We start from the raw sequence: 22,045 nt of genomic DNA on the forward strand, positions 1-22,045 counted from the left end.
CTTAGCAAAGATTACAGATGATCTCATTATGTATGCACATGTAATGTGTTATTTAATTCCAAAGAAATAGAAAAAAAAAACTTACTCTCGACGTTCAGCGTAAGATTGGCGTTGAGTTCACCGAGATCGTTTTTGATGTTGCACTTGTAAAGACCGGAATCGTCTGGTCCTGGATCGTTCAAGGTCAATTTGATGTAGAAGATGTCCTCCTTCTCTTGGACGATACTGATGGAGATCTTTGAAGATTCCTTTACCACCTTGCCAGCGTGGGTCCAGACGATCTGCGGCTTCGGCTTCGCCTTGACCTTGCAATCCATAATGACGAGCTTGCCTTTGTTTTGCGACTGTATTCGCGGCTTCTCCACGAACGTCGGCCCGTCTCCTTCCGGTTCCGGTTCCGCTTCGATATTCAAATTCAGATTAGCGTTGCTCTCGCCATATTCGTTCTTTACGTGACACCTGTACGTCCCTCCGTCTGGTGCTGATGGATCCTATCGTTGTCAAAAATGATTTAGAATAATTTCACTAAGATTTTATAGAATGCAATTAGACATCCGTGTGACATCACAATTATTTAAAATTATTATCATGAGAATCTCATAGATTTATGTATAAAAAATATATCGATTTAAATATTTGAGAATTTACAAGAAACCGAAATTTATTTTAACATTTATGATTAAAAAAAAATAATTAAAAATTGTTTTCATAGAAATCATGTTCAAAGAATGACCTTTATTTCCATGATAAGCTCGTAAATATCTTCCTCGACTGTCTTAGTCTTGATCGAGATCTTCGACGATTCCTTGACTACGTTGGTACCGCGGAACCACGTGACCTCGGGCTTGGGATTCGCCTTACATTTGCACTTCATAGTGATCAGCGTGCCGTTCTCGTTAGGGATGATGCGAGGTTTCTCGATGAAGGATGGAGCGCAACCCGCGCCCTCCTCTGCATCTTGGAAAGATCCACGGTTAGACATCGTCGACGGAGCGTCGCTTCCAGGTGTGCACCGGAAGCGCGATCTCCGTCGCGATCACAGGTCATCGATAATAACCCGCGACCGCGCGATTCTTAATGACGTTAGTCGTGTTGTTGGCAGCTGAATGAGAGTTACGAAGCGAACTTACAGAGACTTTCACGAGTGGTTAGCAATAGCGCGGCTGTGCTTACCTGATGAAACCGATTCATATTTGCATCGAAAGAAATCGCTTGTCTGCTTTACGAAGCGCGATCGTGGAATGTATTTCGCACGAAGAAGTCTCGGGGAAAGTCGACGGGATTTACTATGATGGACGAAGCCGACAGGAGGGATCTCAGTGTCCAAACTATTTGCATCTTTGATATCAATTTTTCAAATAAAAAAAAATAGATACGTACGAAAAAGAAAATTAAATTAAAGTAGAGAAAAACAATTAAATATCGAGCTGTTTTTAGTTTCTAAATTTGCCTCGCAATAATTGATTACAATTAAAAATTCAATGATTATTCTAGACTAATTCAACAATATAAGAAGCAAATATGCGTTTATAACACACACGATAAATATTAGAACATGACAATGAGAGCCCTCCCGCGCGCTTCGAAGGGGACTTGCCTTGGAAGTTGAGGGAGATGTTGGCGTTACTCTCGCCGAAGTTGTTAAAGGCGTTGCAACGGTAATTTCCACCGTCGGCCTTGGTCGGATTCGAGATCTCGAGGGTCAGCAGGTAAGTGTCCTTGCCGGTGGCCTTGCGCAACATTTTCACGCGCATGCTGTCGGCGATCGTTTTCTGACCCTGGTACCACGTTATGTCAGGCACTGGGTGTGCCTCCAGGATGCACTCCATGATGAGTACGTCGCCCTCCTGGCGGATCGTCGGCTTCTTCGGAAAGCGCGGTGGCTTACCGTCCGGTATTCTGCGTAAATCGACACGTCAGTCATCGAGAAACGTTGACTTCGCCATTAAACGGACGAGCGGAATGTAAATTCTTTTTGATGGACGACGTCGTTTCTCATCTACCGTTCTGTCTGCCACGCAATGCGGATGTTCTCGAAGACGCGGCGCGATGTTACAAAAAATAATCGCAAGCTCTCTTCCTTCCTTTATTTTAATTTGTTAAAATTCTTTAATTCATTACCAGATTTATGTTTTTTTTTCTAATTAAGAGAGCTTGCAATTTTTTATATATATTATATACAGATATTCACAGAGAAAATACAAATTGTCAAAGATTGGTGAAAATAAAGTTTTACTTGAATAATGATCTTTGAAAGAACCTAAAAGATTGAGAGAAAACATAAATTGAATATAAAATTATACGAGCGAATATCTGTAATATTTTCAGCATAATTTAATCAAATAATGTTCAGCTTCTCTCGTAAAATCGTAAAATATTAATATGTTTTGATGTGTAATAAGGTGTACAATGTTTTTTTACAACACAGAGTGTAATGGATTAAATTCGGCAAATAATTAGAAAAAAATAAAAATCTAGAGAAAGATAAAAAAAAAAAAGTTTATATATTACATATTATAAAATTTTATTTCGCTTCGCTTCGTAAATTTTGCTTCGATATAAAACAATTCATTACACTCGACCCCGTTACTCTTTGCGTTGCAACTAATTTAAGCCTAATTCGTGTTAAATTATCGTTGCATTCCTGCAACGCGAGAAAATTACATCGTACAAGTTTCCATCACGCCGCGTCGGAAAATCGAAGAAGCACGTGGCAGGACAATATGTCAAGGATAAATTTCCCTATCTCCCGATGCCTACTTGAGCTTGTCGCCACCCTCGAAGTTTAGATTAATGGTCGCCACACCCTGGCCGTGCTTGTTCTTCGCCACGGCTCTGTACTCGCCCGCGTCCGCCTTCGCCACGCTGTCGATCCTCAGCCTCGCGAGGTGATACAGCTTCTGATCGAGTTCCAGAGACGTGTTGAATCGTCCGCCATCTTTCACCTCCTCGGTACCGTGATACCTGCGTGATCGCCACCAAAGTGCCAAGTCCAAGTATCCGTTGAATACCGTTGATTTTTTTTTATCGCGGATCGTAAACGCGCGCTTGGAAGTGAACGTTTGTAAACTTTGAACGTCCAAAAGGAATTATCAAGATCGATAATAACTTGTATGAATATATCATCTATAATACGAGAAAATATCAGAAATGGCAATTGTCAAAAGATTTAAATTGAAATTAATTTTTGTTTCAGAGAAAATAATTCAATGTTTTATGTTCCCTTTTTTTTCTCGAGATTCATTGAATATCTTTAACTCGAAAATTTTTTTCCGACGATGATACGTTTTTCAATGTACTTCCTCGTGCGCGTCGCGAATCTCAGATCTTACCACTTGACACTCGGTTTCGGATCGCCGACAAGTCGGCATTCAAAGGTGATGGTGTTACCGTCGTCGGATTGTCTTATCACCGGTCGTTCGGTGAAGGTCGGTTTAATACCGTCTTCGGGTACGGGTGCCTCGTCGCCTACGTTCGACACAAACGATCGACATATCGAAAAATGTTCATCACACATCTTGCTCGCTTACTCAAACCTTTCGCTGCGACTGTCAGATTAACGTCAGATTCGCACGTTATTGTACGAAGAAGAGGAAAAATTAATTTTTTATATTTTTCTTTAAATTACTTAAACGTTTAAACGGATTGTTTTACTCAAAAGAAATATAAAAAATGGATATAATAAAATTCCGGAGACACCAATTTTCCTTAAAATAATTTAGCAGCGAAAGACTCAGATACGCGAAGCATTTTACAGTTCGATGCGAGATCGGGAGTCACGTATCGATTTATGGCGCGCTTGAATACTCTCTTCAAGACTTCAAACTATAAACATCTCTCTACATAAAGAATAATACTGCAGTTTAATTAACATTAAATCTAATCAATCATTTTACTTAATCGTACCGCCGCATATATGTAAGGAGCGCGCTTTTAAGGATCATGATCCTCGTTGAGACAGACACCTTGTAAATTAGGTTGCTTTCTCTACTTCTCTTCTTCCGTCTATTCGCGATGTCTCGCTTTTGGTAGAGTATAAAATAGTGTTGTCCAAGTGTCACCTGCTCCATTTTTCTTTCGCACGGCTCTGACGTCGCTCGCGGTTAGATAAAAATAGAAACACTGCACAGTTATGCACAAGCTTTCGTCAAACGCTGTTTGCGAGTGAGTGAATGAGGGTGTATGTAATATGTATGTATAGCATCGTATAACAGTATCGTATTAATCGGAAAAATTTAATTTTATCACTCTGGCAATTTTAAGATACAATATTTGGTTGAAAATCGAAAATTATCAACCACCGTGGACGATATGTGTCTCTATGTTGTGTCTCAATGTACGTTAACGTTGGTATTAATCAGCGATGTAAATATATACAGTACGACAAAACACATAAAAAGTTTCAAACATCTGTTTTACTTATAAAAAAATCTCTACCAGCGAATTAGAATGAAAATAACTACTGAAGCACGTGACGGAAGACAGATGTGAGTATATATACAATATTAGAACCGTCGTTAAAACTACGTGGATATCTTATTATTCATAAAAAATATTTCCGTACTTGCCACAGTTTTTTTTTTTTTTTTTTTTTTTTTTTTTTTATTATAATTCGGTATAATAAATAGATCGTTAAAAATATCTCTAAAATGCACAAAGTATATGTTCTTTTTTTAGTTATATTTTCAACTAACAAAGTTATAAAATTTGATTGTATATTTCTTATACGTGCTTCGTACATTCGATAATTATATATATTAAAATTGAAATTTGTAATGTAATTATAATAAAAAAATATGGCATTTTTACGTTATAACTGAAATTCCCCATAAATAAATGTAAATGCAAGTAAGGAAATACATGTCGTTAGCGAATCTAACAATCACAGAAATTCTGTATAAATGTATTTGCGTGTACGTGTATATGTGAGCGACCCTTGGATAACGCATCCACTGTGAAGGGGTAGCTTCCTCGTCAACGCTCACATATACATGACACAAACACGATCGTATGAATAGAGAGAAAAGATGTCACCGAAGCAACCTAACGAAGCGTCAATATGTAAGGCTACTCTGCGATCGCATCTCGTGCATAAATAAGTAGATAAATCTCGTCTCAGTGTGCGAGTGTACGAGTAAGTCCGCTGCTGATCGATACGCGCGAGATGCGATTCGAATTAATACGTGATTGAAGCAGCAGTATACACGTTATTATTACGAGTAGTTGATTATTCTGGTCCGCTCTCTACGCAACTTTCAACGGTGCAAAATTCGTGAGAGACAAACTATAGTGTGTTCTCTCGCAAATGCCGTTTAGTCGATTAAAAACCAATCAACGGGCTGTATATCGTGGCTCGCGTCGAGCCGACATCGATACGTGCTCATCGCTCGACCGAGACAAACCATTAAAAAATAAAGAGATTTCGCATATATACAATAATTACAAAAGAAAGTAGAAGAAAGAGACTGTTGAGAAGAATGGACAGCTGATGGAACGGAAAAAAATTAAATAATATATAAACTGCGGATATATATAATATATATATATACATATGTTGGTGTAGAGTTGACATAAAGGAAACAGATAAACAGGGCAGAGAAACTGAGATGAAGAAGATAGTTGGAAATGAAAGAGATCATCGATATACATCCCGAGTGAGAATGTGAGAGAAGAGTTGAGGAACGGCACCGATGATACGCTTTATCTCCCGCTATAAAATAAAGCGGGAAAGAATGAAAAAAAAAGTATTTTTTATTTGCTCTTCAGAAATTTTTGAAATTAAATGGTCTATTTTTTAAGAAATGTATGAAATATTCACTTTAGAGGTCATGAAAAAATAATATAAAAAGGAATTTATAAAAATTATTAGTAAAAATTGTATCATATTTCAATAATACAAAAATTAGACGTTTTGAAAATTCAAAGTTAAATTTAAGAACAATTTTGCAGTCCAAGTGTAAGTAAATTTGTTACTTATATAACAATCACGAGATCTATAATACTCATCGAGCTCTATATATACTTGTAAATAAAAAATTAAGCAGGTGGATACAAAATGTAAAACGGATCATCGGTCGAAATATTCACATAGGTTTTATGGTTATTTATAGCAAGAATAGCAGATACTTACTGTCGAAATTTAGGGAAATCGTAGCGTTAGATTCGCCAAGCTCGTTCTTCGCTGTGACCTTATATTTGCCAGCATCCTCGACGGTCACGTTTTTTATTTCCAGGGTGGCAAAGTACGAGTGGCCATCTTTATCGACGGTCAGCTGAAATGGTTCAGATAAAACAAATTTACATAAAATAATTAAGTATCGGCTGCTTCGAATCCTAACTTTTTTCGTAAGAAAATTGAGAAATTAAAAATATATAAAATATATTATTATATAATATATAATATGAAAAATATATTTAAAAAAAAAGATCAAGAAGCTCTTTAGAGAAAAGTGATATCTTAAACACATATATAATGAAAAGATATATAAAGATATTGCTATACGAAAAAAGGAAATGATTAGAAAAAGAATGAATAAAAAACCGATTTCTGCCTAAAAAGTATAATGTATAGTTTATTATTTTTTTACTAAAAACTATCACTTCTCAAAATTAAACATTTCAGAAATATTAAATCTATTGTAAAATCAATATAAAATTAAAAAAAAAAATATAAAAGTCTACTATTTTAATTTTATTTTTGTAACAAAACAATATATATTGAAATGGACATTTGCTAATACTTTTAAATTTCTGTCAATAAAAATATAAATATAATATACTATTTAAGCAGAAATCGACCCAGTTTTGTTCATCATTTTTTCGCAATAATTGTATTATTCAATTTTTCATGAGTTTTATAGTGCTGTAGAATTAGAGAGTAAATATAATCGATAACAAGAGAACAAACCTTGTGCCTTGACGAATCCTTGACCATGTTCCCGCTATGAAACCATGTAATTTTCGGCGTGGGATCGGCTGTGATGCGACACTCGAAGAACAGACGTTTGCCGTCATCCTCCTGCCTGATCGCGGGTTTCTTCGCGAAAGTCGGCGCGATACCGTCAATTTGTCTGCAAGTGCGAGATAAACGTCGTGAATCCGGAAATAAATCTCGCGCCAATTTATCGCTCGCTAACGCGTTAATCGTCGCCTCGCGATTGCATCGCGGACCACGGTGCGAAAATATAGATGCTGTGTCACGTGTTGCACGTTCTGCATCACCGACAATTTTAATCGCACTTCCGGTGCGACCGGCAACGCGTTAAGGTCATTCTACATTAGTCGCATCGCAGCGTCGCAAGTAATGTGATTCAATCAGTGTCAAGCTAGCTTGACACTGATTGAATAGCATGGCGTTTTTGACAGTTGCGATGCTGCGATGCAACTGACGTAGAGTAGCCTTTAGTGAACTGAATGGCATAAAATCACATACGTCGTTACAGAAAATCGCATGCCTCAGATCATAAAAAAATAGTGTACAAAACGGTTAGAAATTACAACATTACACGCTTTATCTGACAGAATAATTAAAGTTTTTTTTTTTTCTAGAAAAGTTAGATACGTGAGAAGGTAGGAAAGATAACGACACTTGGCAAAGCGAATAAGAAAAGAGCCGCTTTGTGTGGCCGTTGAGGTTCTAAAACATTTATCGCGACTTTCGCGATTTGCTGCCAGGAATAACTTTTGTTTTGTTTAGTCGACGTTTTCTGATGGCAGGAGGCTCGTTCAACAGCTCGTTCTGATGGCCATCCGACAGTTAACAACCACTTTAAAATCCGAGTTGGGTACATTGCCATCATAATCGATATTGCTTTCTTTCTCTCTCTCTCTTGGCAATGCTTTTGTTGATAAGTCAACGTCTTAAATATCTGACTGAGACTTTTCAGACGTTCTTAAATTCTGGAACTTGGCATAAGTTCAAAATAATTTCTCCATCAAATTTTTATATTCATATTTTTAACGCCGTTTTACTTTTCTTAAAAAAAAAAAAAAAAGCAAAGATTGATGACTAAATTCCATATTATTATGAATGAACCGAGTGTTTGTATTAATATTTTCCAGTTATTTACTCGATTTTCAATTAGAAGCTCTCCCGTAGCAAGGCAAGATTTTATTTGCGATACAGTATATAATTAAAGATAAAATAATTATGACTACTTTGACGATCGTTGTTTGCCATCTCTAAATTTTCTCTTTATAGCGTGCGATCCAAGCTATAAGATCGCCGGTGTTTATTCACGCAAATTGGAAGCCCCAGGACGAAAAGCATGTGCTTAACACGAGTGGACCATAAGTGCATTAGCATGTTGCGGCTAAGTTTAGAAAGGAAGTAGGCTGTGGCTGTTTCCTCTCGACTTTCACCGTCGACGTCCACCGGTATAGATATCGCTAAATTTCCTGACAATCTGCAAGCTTTTATTTGCGATCAAATATTTATTTCAACGAATTTGCAAACTAACAAGACTTGGATGACATGGATTTTTGCCAAATTTTCATGGATTATACGTGAATGACGTTTCCGAATTATCTTTCGCAGTTCCAAAATTTTTGCATCCTGGAATGTAAATTGCGATGCGTTTTGCGAGACGCGTAGGAACGGAAAGCCTCGCGTTACTTTTAGAAATTCACGGGAATTACGTCTGTCGATGCGATCCGAAAATACAGCTTCTCATCGTATCGTCTACCGGTTGCGACTCAAGAAAGAGAAAGAGAAAGAGAGAAAGAGAGAGTGACAAGACAGTCTCGACCCAGTTTCGAATTATCTTCGAAAATCACATAAAGTCGCACCGAGATGTGGGAATAACTGCAAGAGATACGTGAAAGAGATTTGAGGATTGATAAATGTTTTCCGTTCGCGAGAATTGCACAAAGATCTCGTGATCAATTTGACAGCCGCCCCGCAATAGTATATATAAATCGTTGTTATTATAATTAAACTATCACGAATGGGACAGAAATAATTTCTTGAGCGAGTCACTTTACGATCGCGCCATTACTGAAGAAAAATGTTCTCTTCGTTAAAAATAATATATATAGTTTTTCGTAAGTAAATAATGAGAAGAAAAATTCATTATACATATTTTTTAGAAATAAAAATGTCAAATCTACGCTTTAGTTTACGAATTTGATTGAAAAATAAAATAAACACTTTTCAAGATCATTACTCAACATGTTGTATAAGATTTTGGGGTACAAAACCTTCTCTCTGCAATCTTCCACTCTCTCCTTCTTCAGATTTCGTCAGACGTCAGCTGTAATACAATCAATCTTCCGTCTTTTCCGATCTCGATCATAGCTATGATACAGACAGATCGTAGTTCACGCAAGATTTAGTGGCTTCTTACTCGCAGAAGACAGCGTCTGAAATAATCCGGCCACTTTGCGGTCGAATCGCGCGCGCGCGAGGCACGAACAGTATCCAAAACTAGAAGACCTTAATTCTATTTCCATCGGCGTTTCGAGTTCGCGGTTCCACCTGCGTGGGTGAATCGGTAAGAAACGGCCGATCACGTCGTCCGACTTAAACTCGTGGCGATTTCTATTCTATCGGATTGCTTTTGAACGCGATCGAAAATAGCAGACATATATCGCGACGATTATTCTCAGTCGGGCCGATTTAACGTGCACTTAAACGTTATCGATAAAGAAATAGCAGCAATCAGTATAAATAAAACGGAAGTCAAAACGCTCTTTCAGCGTAAGCCTTTTACATCGTACATTTTCTGAATTTCATGTCAGATTTTCCGAGTTTCTTCAACAATAAATTTGAGTTGACTGACATTTCTTTCGCAAAAGAATCGAAACGTAATTTAATGTTAAAATTTAATAGGGTGATTTAAATTGAATGTTGGAGGAAGAAAAAGTTGAATTGAAAAATTTAAATACACGGAACATATTATGACATCATTCATTTTTCTTGATATTTCTACCCCACATTTGGTATTTCTTTTCTTTTTTTTAAATTGAGGAATACGAAAATATAGTGTTATCGAGTTATATTAACAATTTAATTATTAATTGATAATCACACTCCACAAAACATAACGCGTAAGCGACACACTCACCTCCTACCAATAGATTGGTCGGCAGCTAAAATCATAAATAAAGACAACAAAAAAGAAAAGCGGAAAAAAGAAATAAAGCAGAAACATAACGAAATAATAAAAACATATTAAAGCGTAAAACGTAAAAAAGCGTAAAACGAATTAATTAAATAGAGCCTAGAGAAGCAACAAACGAGTCATTCTCTCGATGTAAATTTCACTGACTTACTTCTCCCTAGGCTCATCCATTGCTAGAAAAGATATAACGACGAAATATTAATCAAGAAATAACCAAAATTAAAAAAATGTCAAATAAAAAAACTATGTGTGTGTAAATATATCAAGAGTCGATATTTAAGTCTGTCACAATTTTTCACACTTAACTTTGACATTATTTTTATTTATAAAAATGAACGCTCTTGTTTTAAACACTATAATTAATTAGTTTAATTACCTTTCACTAACTTTAATTATATATAACTTAATGAATCCTTTTTCTCGAATCAGAAGTAAATAAAAACCGGTCACAAGTAAAACATATCGCGTAAAGATTAGACAAGATAATTATTTTTATTATGAATGTCGCTATATTATTCGCAGAAATACCGCTAGAGAGACGAGAAATAATGAGTATATATATAAAAACTTACGACTAAAGTTAAGATTGATAGAGGCGGCGACCTCGCCCATCTTATTCTTCGCCTTGACCTTGTAGAGACCGGCGTCGGTCTCGATGACGTCGTCGAGCTCGAGCACGACCAGGAACTTGTTGGTGCCGACGCTCTGCATCTTAAAGTTGGTCCTGTCATCCTGGCTGAGCTCGGTCTCGCCGCGGAACCAGGCGATGTCGGGTTTAGGCGAGCTCACCAGCTGACACTCGAATATCAGCCGGTTGCCGTCGTCCTCCTGCCGCAGCTGCGGCTTCTGCGTGAAGCTGGGCGCGAAGTCGTCGGCGACCCCCATCGTGGAGGCACGCCTTCGCACCTGTCCCTACACACCGGGACACCCGGTGTTCCGTTTGCGCGATCGAGGGAGGAATCTGTATACCTTCGCCTGGCTCGTCGGTTCAAATGGCACCGGCCTGCGGCACCATTCAACCTGTTTTCGCGGTCTTTTTCTGAGCTCGACGTCTACCGCTCGTCAGCCACAAGACTTCTCAGCGTACTGAAAAAAAAGAGAGACTGAATTGTTTAAGAGTAAAAAAATATAATTAGATTAAATGTAAATATAAAAAATTAATACGCTTTTAAAAAATTAATATTGCTTTTGAATAATTATTAGAGTCATTTTTTATAGAAGTAACTTTTAAATAAATTAGTAAAAGAATGGAAAAATGATATACTATTTTTTGAATAAATTAATATTCTCTTAATGAAAATTTCATTAATTTCTCTTTTATAATATTTCTTTGTGAATTCCTACATATATAATTATAATTATAATTTAATTATAACTAATAATTCATAATTATAACTTGAATTATATGCACAAAATTAAAATATAATTAAAATTTAATTTTTATTAAAGAACAAAATATAATCCCTAATTATTTATCTTTATTTTATTGATATTTTGTGTATCAAAAAATTTGAATTTTCTAAATAATTATTGTCTCGAAATCGAGATAACTAGTTTGCTTATATTTACAGTTTGGTGTGACAACATCAATAGTACCTCGAACCTCCCGTTATCGTGGTTCAGTAAACCTTGGCAGCATGAGCCGCTGTCACCTGTAGTTACCTCAACCACGGCTATTTTTGCGCTAACGCCTATACTTATTGTTAGTCTCCTTTAGCGATGTCTTACGATCGTATCATCACATAATAAAGTTTCTATTTGTATTAGTATTCATTCTGGGCGAATGAGATTCGTACGAGACCTACACAGAGATCAGAATAATTTTTAAATCTCAGTTATTACGCAAACTGTAAAAAAAGTCTGCCGTAAAATTTCGAAAACGTTAAAAAAAAAAATTGACCAAGAACGAATCATATATTCTATGTTCAATATTGCAATAAAAACATCTTGAAGTCAAATTCGACTACACGTTACCCGAGACTAAAACGACTTTTAAATCTGTTGTTAACTGTGAAGAAAATCCAGCCGTACGTATATAAAATCTCGAAGAACATTAAAAAAAAGAGCTCTCAAAATACGAGCCACGCATTCTGTTTAATATTATATATAAAACGTCCGTCTCGTATGTTCAGATCAACTTAGCTGCAATAGTTTATCTCGAGGGAAATACATGAGAAAACAGCGAAACGAAACGGCCGTCGACGATGAAAAAACGTTGGGAAATGATAAATCATTCGCGTGCACAATAAATTCAAAATACCCGTTTACGTAATTCAAGAAAATACAGAACAAAATCGCTCTTGGCCGTAAGATGTGAATCTCGCGCTTACGATTTTCAGCTGCTGCCGAAAACGCGAATCCTTCCAAAATAATACGATTGTAAATAACGCTTGTGCGTGCTAGCCGTTCTAGTAAGGTTTATAGAGCGAATAGAGAGAACGCTTCTACAACGATATATTTTCCCGAACACGTTTGTATTTTCAGACATCGCTCTGGAAGTGGCGGAAACAGAAATTTACCGAGAACTACGCCGGAGTAGCCGGTACATGTGCAATGATATCATTTCATAATCATATATCTTGAAATACACATCTAAGATCAATAATCGATGGAAATTGGAAAAATAAAGTTCGATATATTATTAATTTACTGCTTCTGTAAAAACATACAGATGTATCAATGACCGAAATTCTTAATTATAACTAGATACATAAATTTGTTCTATCAATAATAATAATAATCACTCTCTTTCTCGTTCTCTCTGTCTTTTTTGTATTATAAAATTAGAAGGGTCGAGAAAGGTCCATAAAGAGATGTAAATTTTCTAAAGAGACAAATTATTTGTGCATTGATCTAATAATAATACCGTGTGCGTGAAATACTCGACGCGCGTGAGCGCCTGCCTTCCCTCAAGCGTGCGTCGAAAGGACTCTCATAATTTACGAGTGTCAGGCCTATTTTCGTCGGGCCGCCCGAATCTTCAGCGATGGAAGAACCACCGCGTTTAACTGTAAATTGAGCGAGCAACGAGAACGGCGAGTTTTCTCGCGGAATTCGCGCGAGCGGGAGTATTTTCCCGCGACGTCCCAAGGCCGAGGGAGCGAGCCGCGCTGGATGACGTAAGGCTGACTATTATTAATGCGACTCTTGGCTCGAAAATAGGTTGGGCCAGTTATCTTGGTAATCGGTTATTATGTTTGGCATCTAACCGTGGAAGCCGTGTACATTTGGGTCGCCGATACAACCCGTCGGATGTAATATGTATTCCTTCGCTCAAGTCCGGACAATCGTTCCTTTGAGACCCGAGACACCTTCGTCGCGCGACACCTCCAAGTGCCAGAAGTGTCGATTCCTAGACGATCGCCAGCTAGGCACAGCGTGAAAATGATTTTCGCGTCACGTATCGTGACGTACGTAACTTGACGTACGATGACACTTGCACCTGTTTTCTCGCGCCTTTTGATTAAGTACGTAATAATTCTTAACAACGTTTCATTGTACGTCATGTACAAAAATAATAATTCCATTCCAGGAGTCAATCTGAAATTCTGTGTTGACTTCGACTTATAACATTGTATATTTGAAATTAATTAAGAAGTAAATAAACCAAGAATAGCAATTTAAACTCGGCGAAATCTATCAATTTTTAATTATTCGTACCTGTAGAATTATTATTGATATATAAAAATAGATCTATGAATAAATCTTTCATTGCTTTCAAAAAGGTATTAATAAAAACAAAATTTAAAGAATTACAATATAAAAGATATTAATATGATATATAGATAATATTATCTACATAAAAAAGATTAACTTTCTAATTCACTTTGCTTATCGATACATATAGATGAGAAAAATGGTAATGATTTCAGAAATTTGTACATGAATTTTCAGGAATAATACTACAAGCTTAATTAATCTTAGGCAATTGCCATTTGTATAATTTTCAATAATTATCATAAATATCAAATAAGATAGTATTCCTTTTGGATGTGTGATCGAGAAACTTTGTAACTGTCGGCGATAAATAACAATCGTTTTGGAAGCTATGAATTTCTCGTGCGCGCGTGCTGAGAAAAGACTGCCAACTACAAGGGTAAACGACGGAACATGACACGATATCCTTCCGGTAACGTGAGATCCGCGTAATTGGTCAACTGCCACCATTCAAGCCGCAAAATTGTGAAACAAATCATCTGATTATGTCAGCTCCAGCCAGGCGATGGAAATATGATACGCCTGGCTGTGTTTGCTCGTGCCGAAGAGTGCCAAATAAACAAGTCATTATACATAAAAAGAGACCGCAAATTTTCAAAAAAAAAAAAAAAGTTAATGTTTCAAGCGTTTAAAAATTTAAGTCTATCTTTGTCACCCTTTCAAAAAGTTCCTCTCGAGGAGAACTCTGGAGATATATATTAAGTTTGCTTAATCTTTAATCTAGCAAAATTTGTAATAAAAGAAGGAATAATTAGTAATAATAAACACACACACACACACACATATGACATATTATTGCGACTGTATTATTCGTATCAAGATACTATATATCGTCGCCATGCGCAATTCTACAGTCAGTGGTTGATCATTTTAGACGAGAGCGAACAGATGTACGCGAGAAGGAGTCTGACGGATTGACGAAACGGCGTACAAAAGCAACGAGGACCGGGTGTTACAACGTCACGGTAAGACTTGGCAAACGGCCTCGTATGCATTCCCGAGATTACTGCACATCGTAATAGCACGCTCGCATTCCGTCTCTTTCGCCTGTCTGATTTTCGCGCCGCGGTTGTCATCCGACCGATCGATCTTTCGAAAAGAAAGAAAAAACCAAGGTAAAAACGTTGAACAAGAAAATTATATTTATATTATTATAAATCCCAAGGATTTCTAACGAGATGCTTTGATTTAATTAAAAGCAATTAATTAGCATATTGCCCTTATCTAAATTTTACCAATCTTTTTAATTTAAGATAATGCATTGTCTTCTTAATTCTTCAAATCAAACCTATTTATTTCTCTTGATTTGTTATTATAATAATGTTGCTGCTTTTTGTAAAATAAAATATAAAATAATTTATGCAACATAATAATTGTTACCTGTTCTATAAGACTAAAAGAAAAGTCTTGGGATTTATGTATATTATAGAAAGAAAAGTCCTTTCGAGTATTTTCTTTTATTATTGTAGAAAATATTGTTTAAAGCCAAAAAAAAAGAAATGGCCAAAAAAACATCGAAACAAAACTTCGAAAATATCGTGTTAAAAATATACATCGCATGCATTTTCAAACAAGAAGCGCCAGACAAAATAATTTCTGGAACCTTAATTCAAAATATTGATTCAGAAATACTATTTAAATTCTTGCGATATAGGTGTCTTGTATGAGAAACATTATTGGTATCTCCAACTGACCTAATATTTTTGCTGGCTATATAGAAAGCGTTGCTTCATTTTGGCATAATTCTGTCGGCTATTTGTGATACAATGCATATTTGATGACCTAATAAATAAGTAGCACATTGCCATTAAGTATATAATAGATGATCTAACAAATAGAAAATCTATATATATTATATATATATATATATATATATATATATATATATTATACTTAAAATAAAGATAGATACATAATTTATCTTATTTTTAAAAAAATATGTGTGATAATGATTAAAATACTCGGATTTGAAAAGAAAAGATACAAGCAACATTACGCTATCTATTTTATTAGTAAAATTAATTAATAAAAAAAAAGAAAAAATAATATAAAAAACTATAGATGAAAACATATTTAAATTAAATGTAAGAATAAAATATTGCAGTATAATCTCATGTTATGAATAAAGGATGACGTCTGACAATGAACCAGTAGACTTGAAGAAGGCGTAATTACTTCTGGCAAAGCTCTGAACCACGTGTTTCAAAATAATTTCCTTTCTTCTTCATGAATTTATCAAGCATCTCGTGTTTATGTCCCTACTTTAAAATACAGCGCACGAAATAATCGTTTAGATATTATAAAATTTAACGTGACGTTAAAATCTTTGTCAAAATACACATTCGTAGAAACGAATGTTTAAAGCGAAAATTATTAAGCATAGATAAATAATCTTCGATATACTGCGTTGCATCTATTTTAATCAAACCAACTGTATCATTTATAATCGTGACTAATGCGATTATTATAACACACCTACTAACCCTCAGCAATCACGTGAAATGAGTAATTGCAAAATTGAGCAATCTATATAACGTATTTTGTCGCATGACAGTGATTCATATTTTGAATGACGTATTTTTCTTCAGAAAGGAAAAAATAGAGAAAAAATGAACTGTATTTTTACAATTAAACAGAAATATGATAATAATAGCATCTTTTATAACAATTAAAGTAAGATACTTTAAATATTATTGTCGTGATCTCTCCTTAAATCTTTACTTTAATTAATACATCATAAATTTGATTTTTTCCGAATAAGAAAGATCAGGTTTAACTAGTATTTGCCAATTCTTTAGCATAATTAAAAATCCGAATTTCAAAATCGATCTTCTCGCGGATTTTAACATCATTTGTAGAAGATGTGTCACGTAAAGAGCGATTCACTTCTTCGAGTTACTTCCGGAACTAAACCATTCGCGAGAGTTATAATTATTAGTCGAACGATGCATTTTTGCGGGCGCACTCTTTCCTGTCTATACTACTGACCGCGTTACTTGCGTCGCATCGCGATCTATTTTCGCCGACTGACTCAAACGAGCCGGCAGCGGCACTGAAATCACCGATCGACGTCTCGATCTTTTCGCGATAAAACGCGAGAAATCCTGTAAACAGACACACGTACTCGACTTTTTGGCAGAACGTTGCGGAACGCCGGATATAAAAATTATATGTAAAATGAGATAATGTAATGTAAAAATAACAATCTATAATTTATTCAATGAAATAAATAGCAAGATTGTTTAATAAACAATAAAAGAAAAACAAATTGATATTAATAATTTAGTAAATATCTGAAAATATAGAGAGCAAAAAGAAATAGAGAGAAAGAGAGAAAAATATATCAATTAATCGTACGAAAAGAATCCAATTTCCATCACTAAAAGCAGCATTCGTATCCACCTACGTAAAACTATAATCTGATAAATTTAAATAATAAACATTCTCTTTCTTTGACTTGACAGGAAGGAAAATAAACACGCGTCAACGTCGAATGATGCTCGGACATTAGACGAGTATATACGCACAAAATACTCCGCTTAAGCTATTAATTTACATTGCTTTGAAAAATACATAGTATTGTATTTTCTCTCGTGAAAAATATACTCACAAAATTTATTCAATAAAGAAATTACCTCAAAAGAACGCGACAATATCAACGAGCGAAAAGAATACTCTAACATTCAAGAATTTCAATTAAATTATTGTAATGATACACGCCTTGTTGTAAATCTGATTTCTCTTTTGATATTTCGTCATAAATCTTCGCAAGAATTTACTTACGCTCTTGTCTCGGCGCTCAGTCACCGACGACTGACATTCAATGTTGACATGTCGCCCGCTTTCAATGTTAATCAGAAAAGACGTCTTACCCCTCCTACTCGCTTTTACTTTTTATCAATATGCTTGAGTACGTAAACACTCTGGCACAAGAATGTTTAAATCATTTTATTCATTTTTTATCATAAATTCCACTCACTTTTCCTTTCTCAATAGAATGAAATTTTATTTCGAGAATGAAAATTAAAAGATTTTCGTGTTTCAAAATTAAAAAATTTCGCGTTTCGCAAAAACAAACAAGAAAAGTTTCACAGTATTTTAACTGTAGCGAAAAGAAATTGTAATAAGTATGTAATATTAAACGAAAAAATAGTCATCTAATATGCTCTGCATTGTCGAAATGAAAGAAAATCATGAACACAAATTGCTTTATAAATCATTTTTTTACTATCAGTTGTCGATTCCATTACTCTTAAACAGCAATCAAATAAATAAAATGGAATATAACTGAAAAGAATTATTGATGTAACGAGTAATTGGAAAAATAATTATAAAATTCAATTGCAAAATATTAAACAACATTCAATATAAATAAGAAAGAAGATATGTATCACATAGAAATATATTTCTCGATTGTTATAGTGTCATTATTTATTATAAAATGTAAAAATTAATAATACGTTATACGCGTGACTTAACAATTATTTTTATCATGAATTACATTAACATTGATTAATTACGCACAAACAGAGTTGACAAATTCGTCGGCTTGAATCATTGAACAATACCGAGCACAATGCCAACATTAATACAGCCACTTCATATATTGATCGTGACTGACAATGAGTTTGACAATCAACAGGTGAAATGCCTTTTGGTCGACAATACGTTTAGAAATACATCGATATACAATCACATCGAGTAATCAATCAGTTAAAATTTATAGATGAATATTTTTGCATTTAATAAAACCAGTTATTTGATTATTGAATAATTATATATTTTTGGGAGAATTCAAGTATTAATAAATCATTAGCACTTTTAATTACCAACAAATTAAAATTAATCTTGCCCAGAGTTTTACAGGATGGCTTAATTAAATTTTTCTCAAGATTATATATATTTTGATATTGTTTTTATATACTTTAATAATAATAAATAAATATGAGATTTTTTTCTTCATAATACAAAATTATATACGCTCATGTCTTAAATTTGAACCTAAAGTTTAATCGTCTAATTTGACATAATAGGTATATTAATAATTGTATGCAGATATATTTAACGTTAAAATCATGTGGTTCTCGCACAGCGGAACTTCCAAAAATACATCTGCTTTTACGACTGATTTGATATCGCTCTACTAGTCGACTTTTCTAAATTTCTTCACGCGCATATTGATTCGTCTTTTTCCCGTGCTCTCATTCGGCCAGCTCTCTTCCCCAGAGATTCATTAAATCTCGCGGTATGCAAGATATTTTTAAATCGCTCTAGCACATTCTTGGATTCTAAGCGATTCGAAGCAAAGTTGGTGGGAAGAATTATAGCACTTTTCTATGCCGAAAACAATAATAATTAATTTTATATGAAGCTAGCGTTCCATTTTTACAGAATTTTAAAATAATTTATAATTAATGCAATATTCCTAGCTCTTTCTCTCCTAGAGAGTTTTAAAATTTCCGAAATGTTTAAAAATAAAATATCAATATTGAAATGACCATCATAATTATAATGACGTGTATGACGAAGAAAGATATAGGTAAATAGAAGCGTCATTAGAGTCTCTCTCAAAATTGACTTCTAAATACGAGCTGCGAAAGATTGTCAACGCGAAGATGAAGCGGCAAATGATGCGTCGAACAAAGTGTCGGACGATGACGTGAGGATGGACGGAACGATGGATGGAACAACGACGGGCGAAAAGATGGTCGTCGGAACGACGAACCGCTCCTCCTCACGTTACGGCCTCCTAAAAATAAGTGGACTCCGAGCCTAGATACCTAGATAGTAGTCTACGAATAGTCGGCCGCGCCGCCACGACGGAACTCGTGGCGATTAGTCATGTGAAATTGTCGAAAGCGAGAAATCCGTCTAGACTGAGAATTTGTTAAGAGAAAAGTTTGAATCTCGATAATTAAACTCTTACAGTTTTTGTTTAATCAAATAATCTTAGGAAACTTATATGAGACATAACGGGGAATGCGATGGAGAAATTTACGGAATGCTAGAAAAGCATCCAAAAGAAATTCGAATATAATTAGTAAAAATTATTATTCTGATTAATTGAATGCGATTATAATTTATCTGGAAGAATTATTAGATGTTCTAAAAAATGTCATCGTAATGAAAGATGTCTTGTTTTCGCAATTTACATTCTTTGCTTATAATCTTTCTCTCTCTCTCTCTCTCTCTCTCTCTCTCTCTCTCTCTCTCTCTCTCTCTCTCTCTCTCTCTCTCTCTCTCTCTCTCTCTCTCTCTCTCTCTCTCTCTCTCTCTCTCTCTCTCTCTATCTATCTATCTATCTATCTATCTTCTAATATAAATAAAGCTATAAAAAAAACCAAATAAGATAGAAAAAAGATATAATAGAATAAAATAAAACAAAATAAATAAAATAAATTGTAAATTCTATGTAAAAAACCTCATAATAAAATATGTATATAAATTCGTGAATATTAATGTATAGAAATTCATGAATATTGATCTTTCTATTTTATAAATTGTCATATAATTAATGAATTGTCAAAATCTTTATAGTGTCTACTAAACGCTTATTAACACTCTCCGTCGCAACAATCATCGATCGCTATTACTTGTTTTTTTTTATTCGCGCAAAAATTAATACAAAATTTTTTTTTAACGCAAAATTTATTTTTAACGAATATTAAAAGAAATATGTAAATACACGGAGTAAAATATTTTTATCGCGTTTTACACAAATGTGAAATCGATTTCAGAATATACTCAAATTTAACTGAACAACCGTACATTTCTAGATTAATAATATTAAGTTTTAAGAAAAAAGTTTTCTAATTAATATTACACTAGAATCCGAATCTTTATACCTACGACTTTGATTATAAATCGTAAAATGACATTACAACAATTATTATCATGAAACGAATAATAATTATCTATAAGAGAATAATTAAATGATCTACGAGGATAACCGGGATTAACTGTGTCATGAGAGACGTGACATACCTCCTTAATTCACTTGTCCCTTCAATTAAATATGGCTCATCACTCGCGTGGGTGAGCGTGCGCGAAACCGATTAAAAGTCCGTCACTTGTTGCTTACACTTCGACACTGATCCACACGCGATCATTAACAAGCGATCAGAATAAAAAGAAGAAAGGAAGGGGAGAAGGTCGAAAAGGGTTGCTGAACACTCTCGGACAAGAGGAGATAGCACTGAATACGCGTGAAGTAATACTCGCGCACGCTCCCTCGCAGCCACGCAACGTCACATCCGCATCATCATCGAGACTTACTTGAAGCGGGTCCGGATATCCCAAAGGGAGGATGAGCGCTTCTCCTTCCGAGAGAGGGGAAGTTTCTTCCCGTAACGGAGCGTTTCTTCGGCGACACCTGCGACGGCGGGTGGTCGCTTATTCCTGGATCACTTTCAACCCCCCCGAGGCAGACAAACGAGACGCACACACTCGACTCGAGAATTCTGCAAGCTCGCGCGAGAACTAAACTTGGGAAAATTATAAGATTTTTTCTTTTTTTTTTTTTTTCTCTCAGAGAGATCGTCTTCGATCGTCTTCGTCTTCGTCTCGGGTCGTCGTCGTCACTCGTCGTGCGGTCGCTCGTCACTCTCTCTCTCTCTCTCTTGTATATTATCTCCCTTGTCCCCTACTCTCTTTCTCGTGCACGAAGTGTCTCTATTCGGCCGTCCCAATCGCCAAGGCCCCGCGCGCCAACTAAACGCGCGAGGTGTCTCGAAGCTACCTCGAGGTTCGAGAGTCTCACCCACCACCTCTCGTGACCACCGCTACCACCACTGCCAGCATGCTCTCAACCGAGAAATCTCTGTCTTACATTCCTATCGAGTCACACACTCCTACGCGGCTACGGGTGCCGCGACATTTAATATTGTATAACCATCATCCGTCTGATGATCTGATGCTGAAATCTGATAATCGACAGTTTCGATTACAATTTTCCGATCAATCATCTCATATGCTTCTAATTAAGAGATTTTATTTTTCTTCGCTTTTGACAATGAATACGATTTGGCTGTCACACAAGCAGATCTTTTGATCCCGCGGTCTCTATTATTAAGATTTTCACTAACACGTGCTTCTTATTAAAAATAATCAAAAGAATTCTTTTAATAGCTTGACAGCTCATTTGCGACATACTATTACCTATTTAATAACCTTACACATTTATGTATACATATATAAACTATAATTAT

General features: G+C 35.3%; 1 protein-coding gene across 24 annotated transcripts in view; it reads right to left on the minus strand.

The window, feature by feature from the left end:
• The window catches only part of Bent (projectin protein bent), a 97,376-nt gene extending 75,747 nt beyond the window's left edge, over positions 1-21,629 (minus strand). For 6 of the 24 annotated variants that reach the window (XM_072900486.1, XM_072900484.1, XM_072900483.1 and 3 more), the window contains exons 1-10: positions 21,114-21,629; positions 10,694-11,207; positions 10,065-10,089; positions 6,908-7,070; positions 6,131-6,272; positions 3,333-3,468; positions 2,761-2,964; positions 1,598-1,899; positions 734-951; positions 86-491 (exon numbers count right to left, since the gene is read on the minus strand). In XM_072900486.1, coding sequence (XP_072756587.1) covers positions 86-491; positions 734-951; positions 1,598-1,899; positions 2,761-2,964; positions 3,333-3,468; positions 6,131-6,272; positions 6,908-7,070; positions 10,065-10,089; positions 10,694-11,006 — 1,909 coding nt within the window. In that variant the 5' untranslated portion in view covers positions 11,007-11,207; positions 21,114-21,629. Of the gene's footprint in view, positions 1-85; positions 492-733; positions 958-1,597; positions 1,900-2,760; positions 2,965-3,332; positions 3,469-6,130; positions 6,273-6,907; positions 7,071-10,064; positions 10,090-10,272; positions 10,295-10,693; positions 11,208-21,113 lie in introns of all 24 variants that reach the window. The other 18 variants (XM_072900495.1, XM_072900494.1, XM_072900493.1 and 15 more) reach the window with 7 other exon arrangements.
• Between the last annotated feature and the right edge of the window lie 416 nt (positions 21,630-22,045).

Source organism: Anoplolepis gracilipes, chromosome 10 (genome assembly GCF_047496725.1).
Source record: "Anoplolepis gracilipes chromosome 10, ASM4749672v1, whole genome shotgun sequence".
Classification (NCBI taxonomy): Eukaryota; Metazoa; Arthropoda; class Insecta; order Hymenoptera; family Formicidae; genus Anoplolepis; species Anoplolepis gracilipes.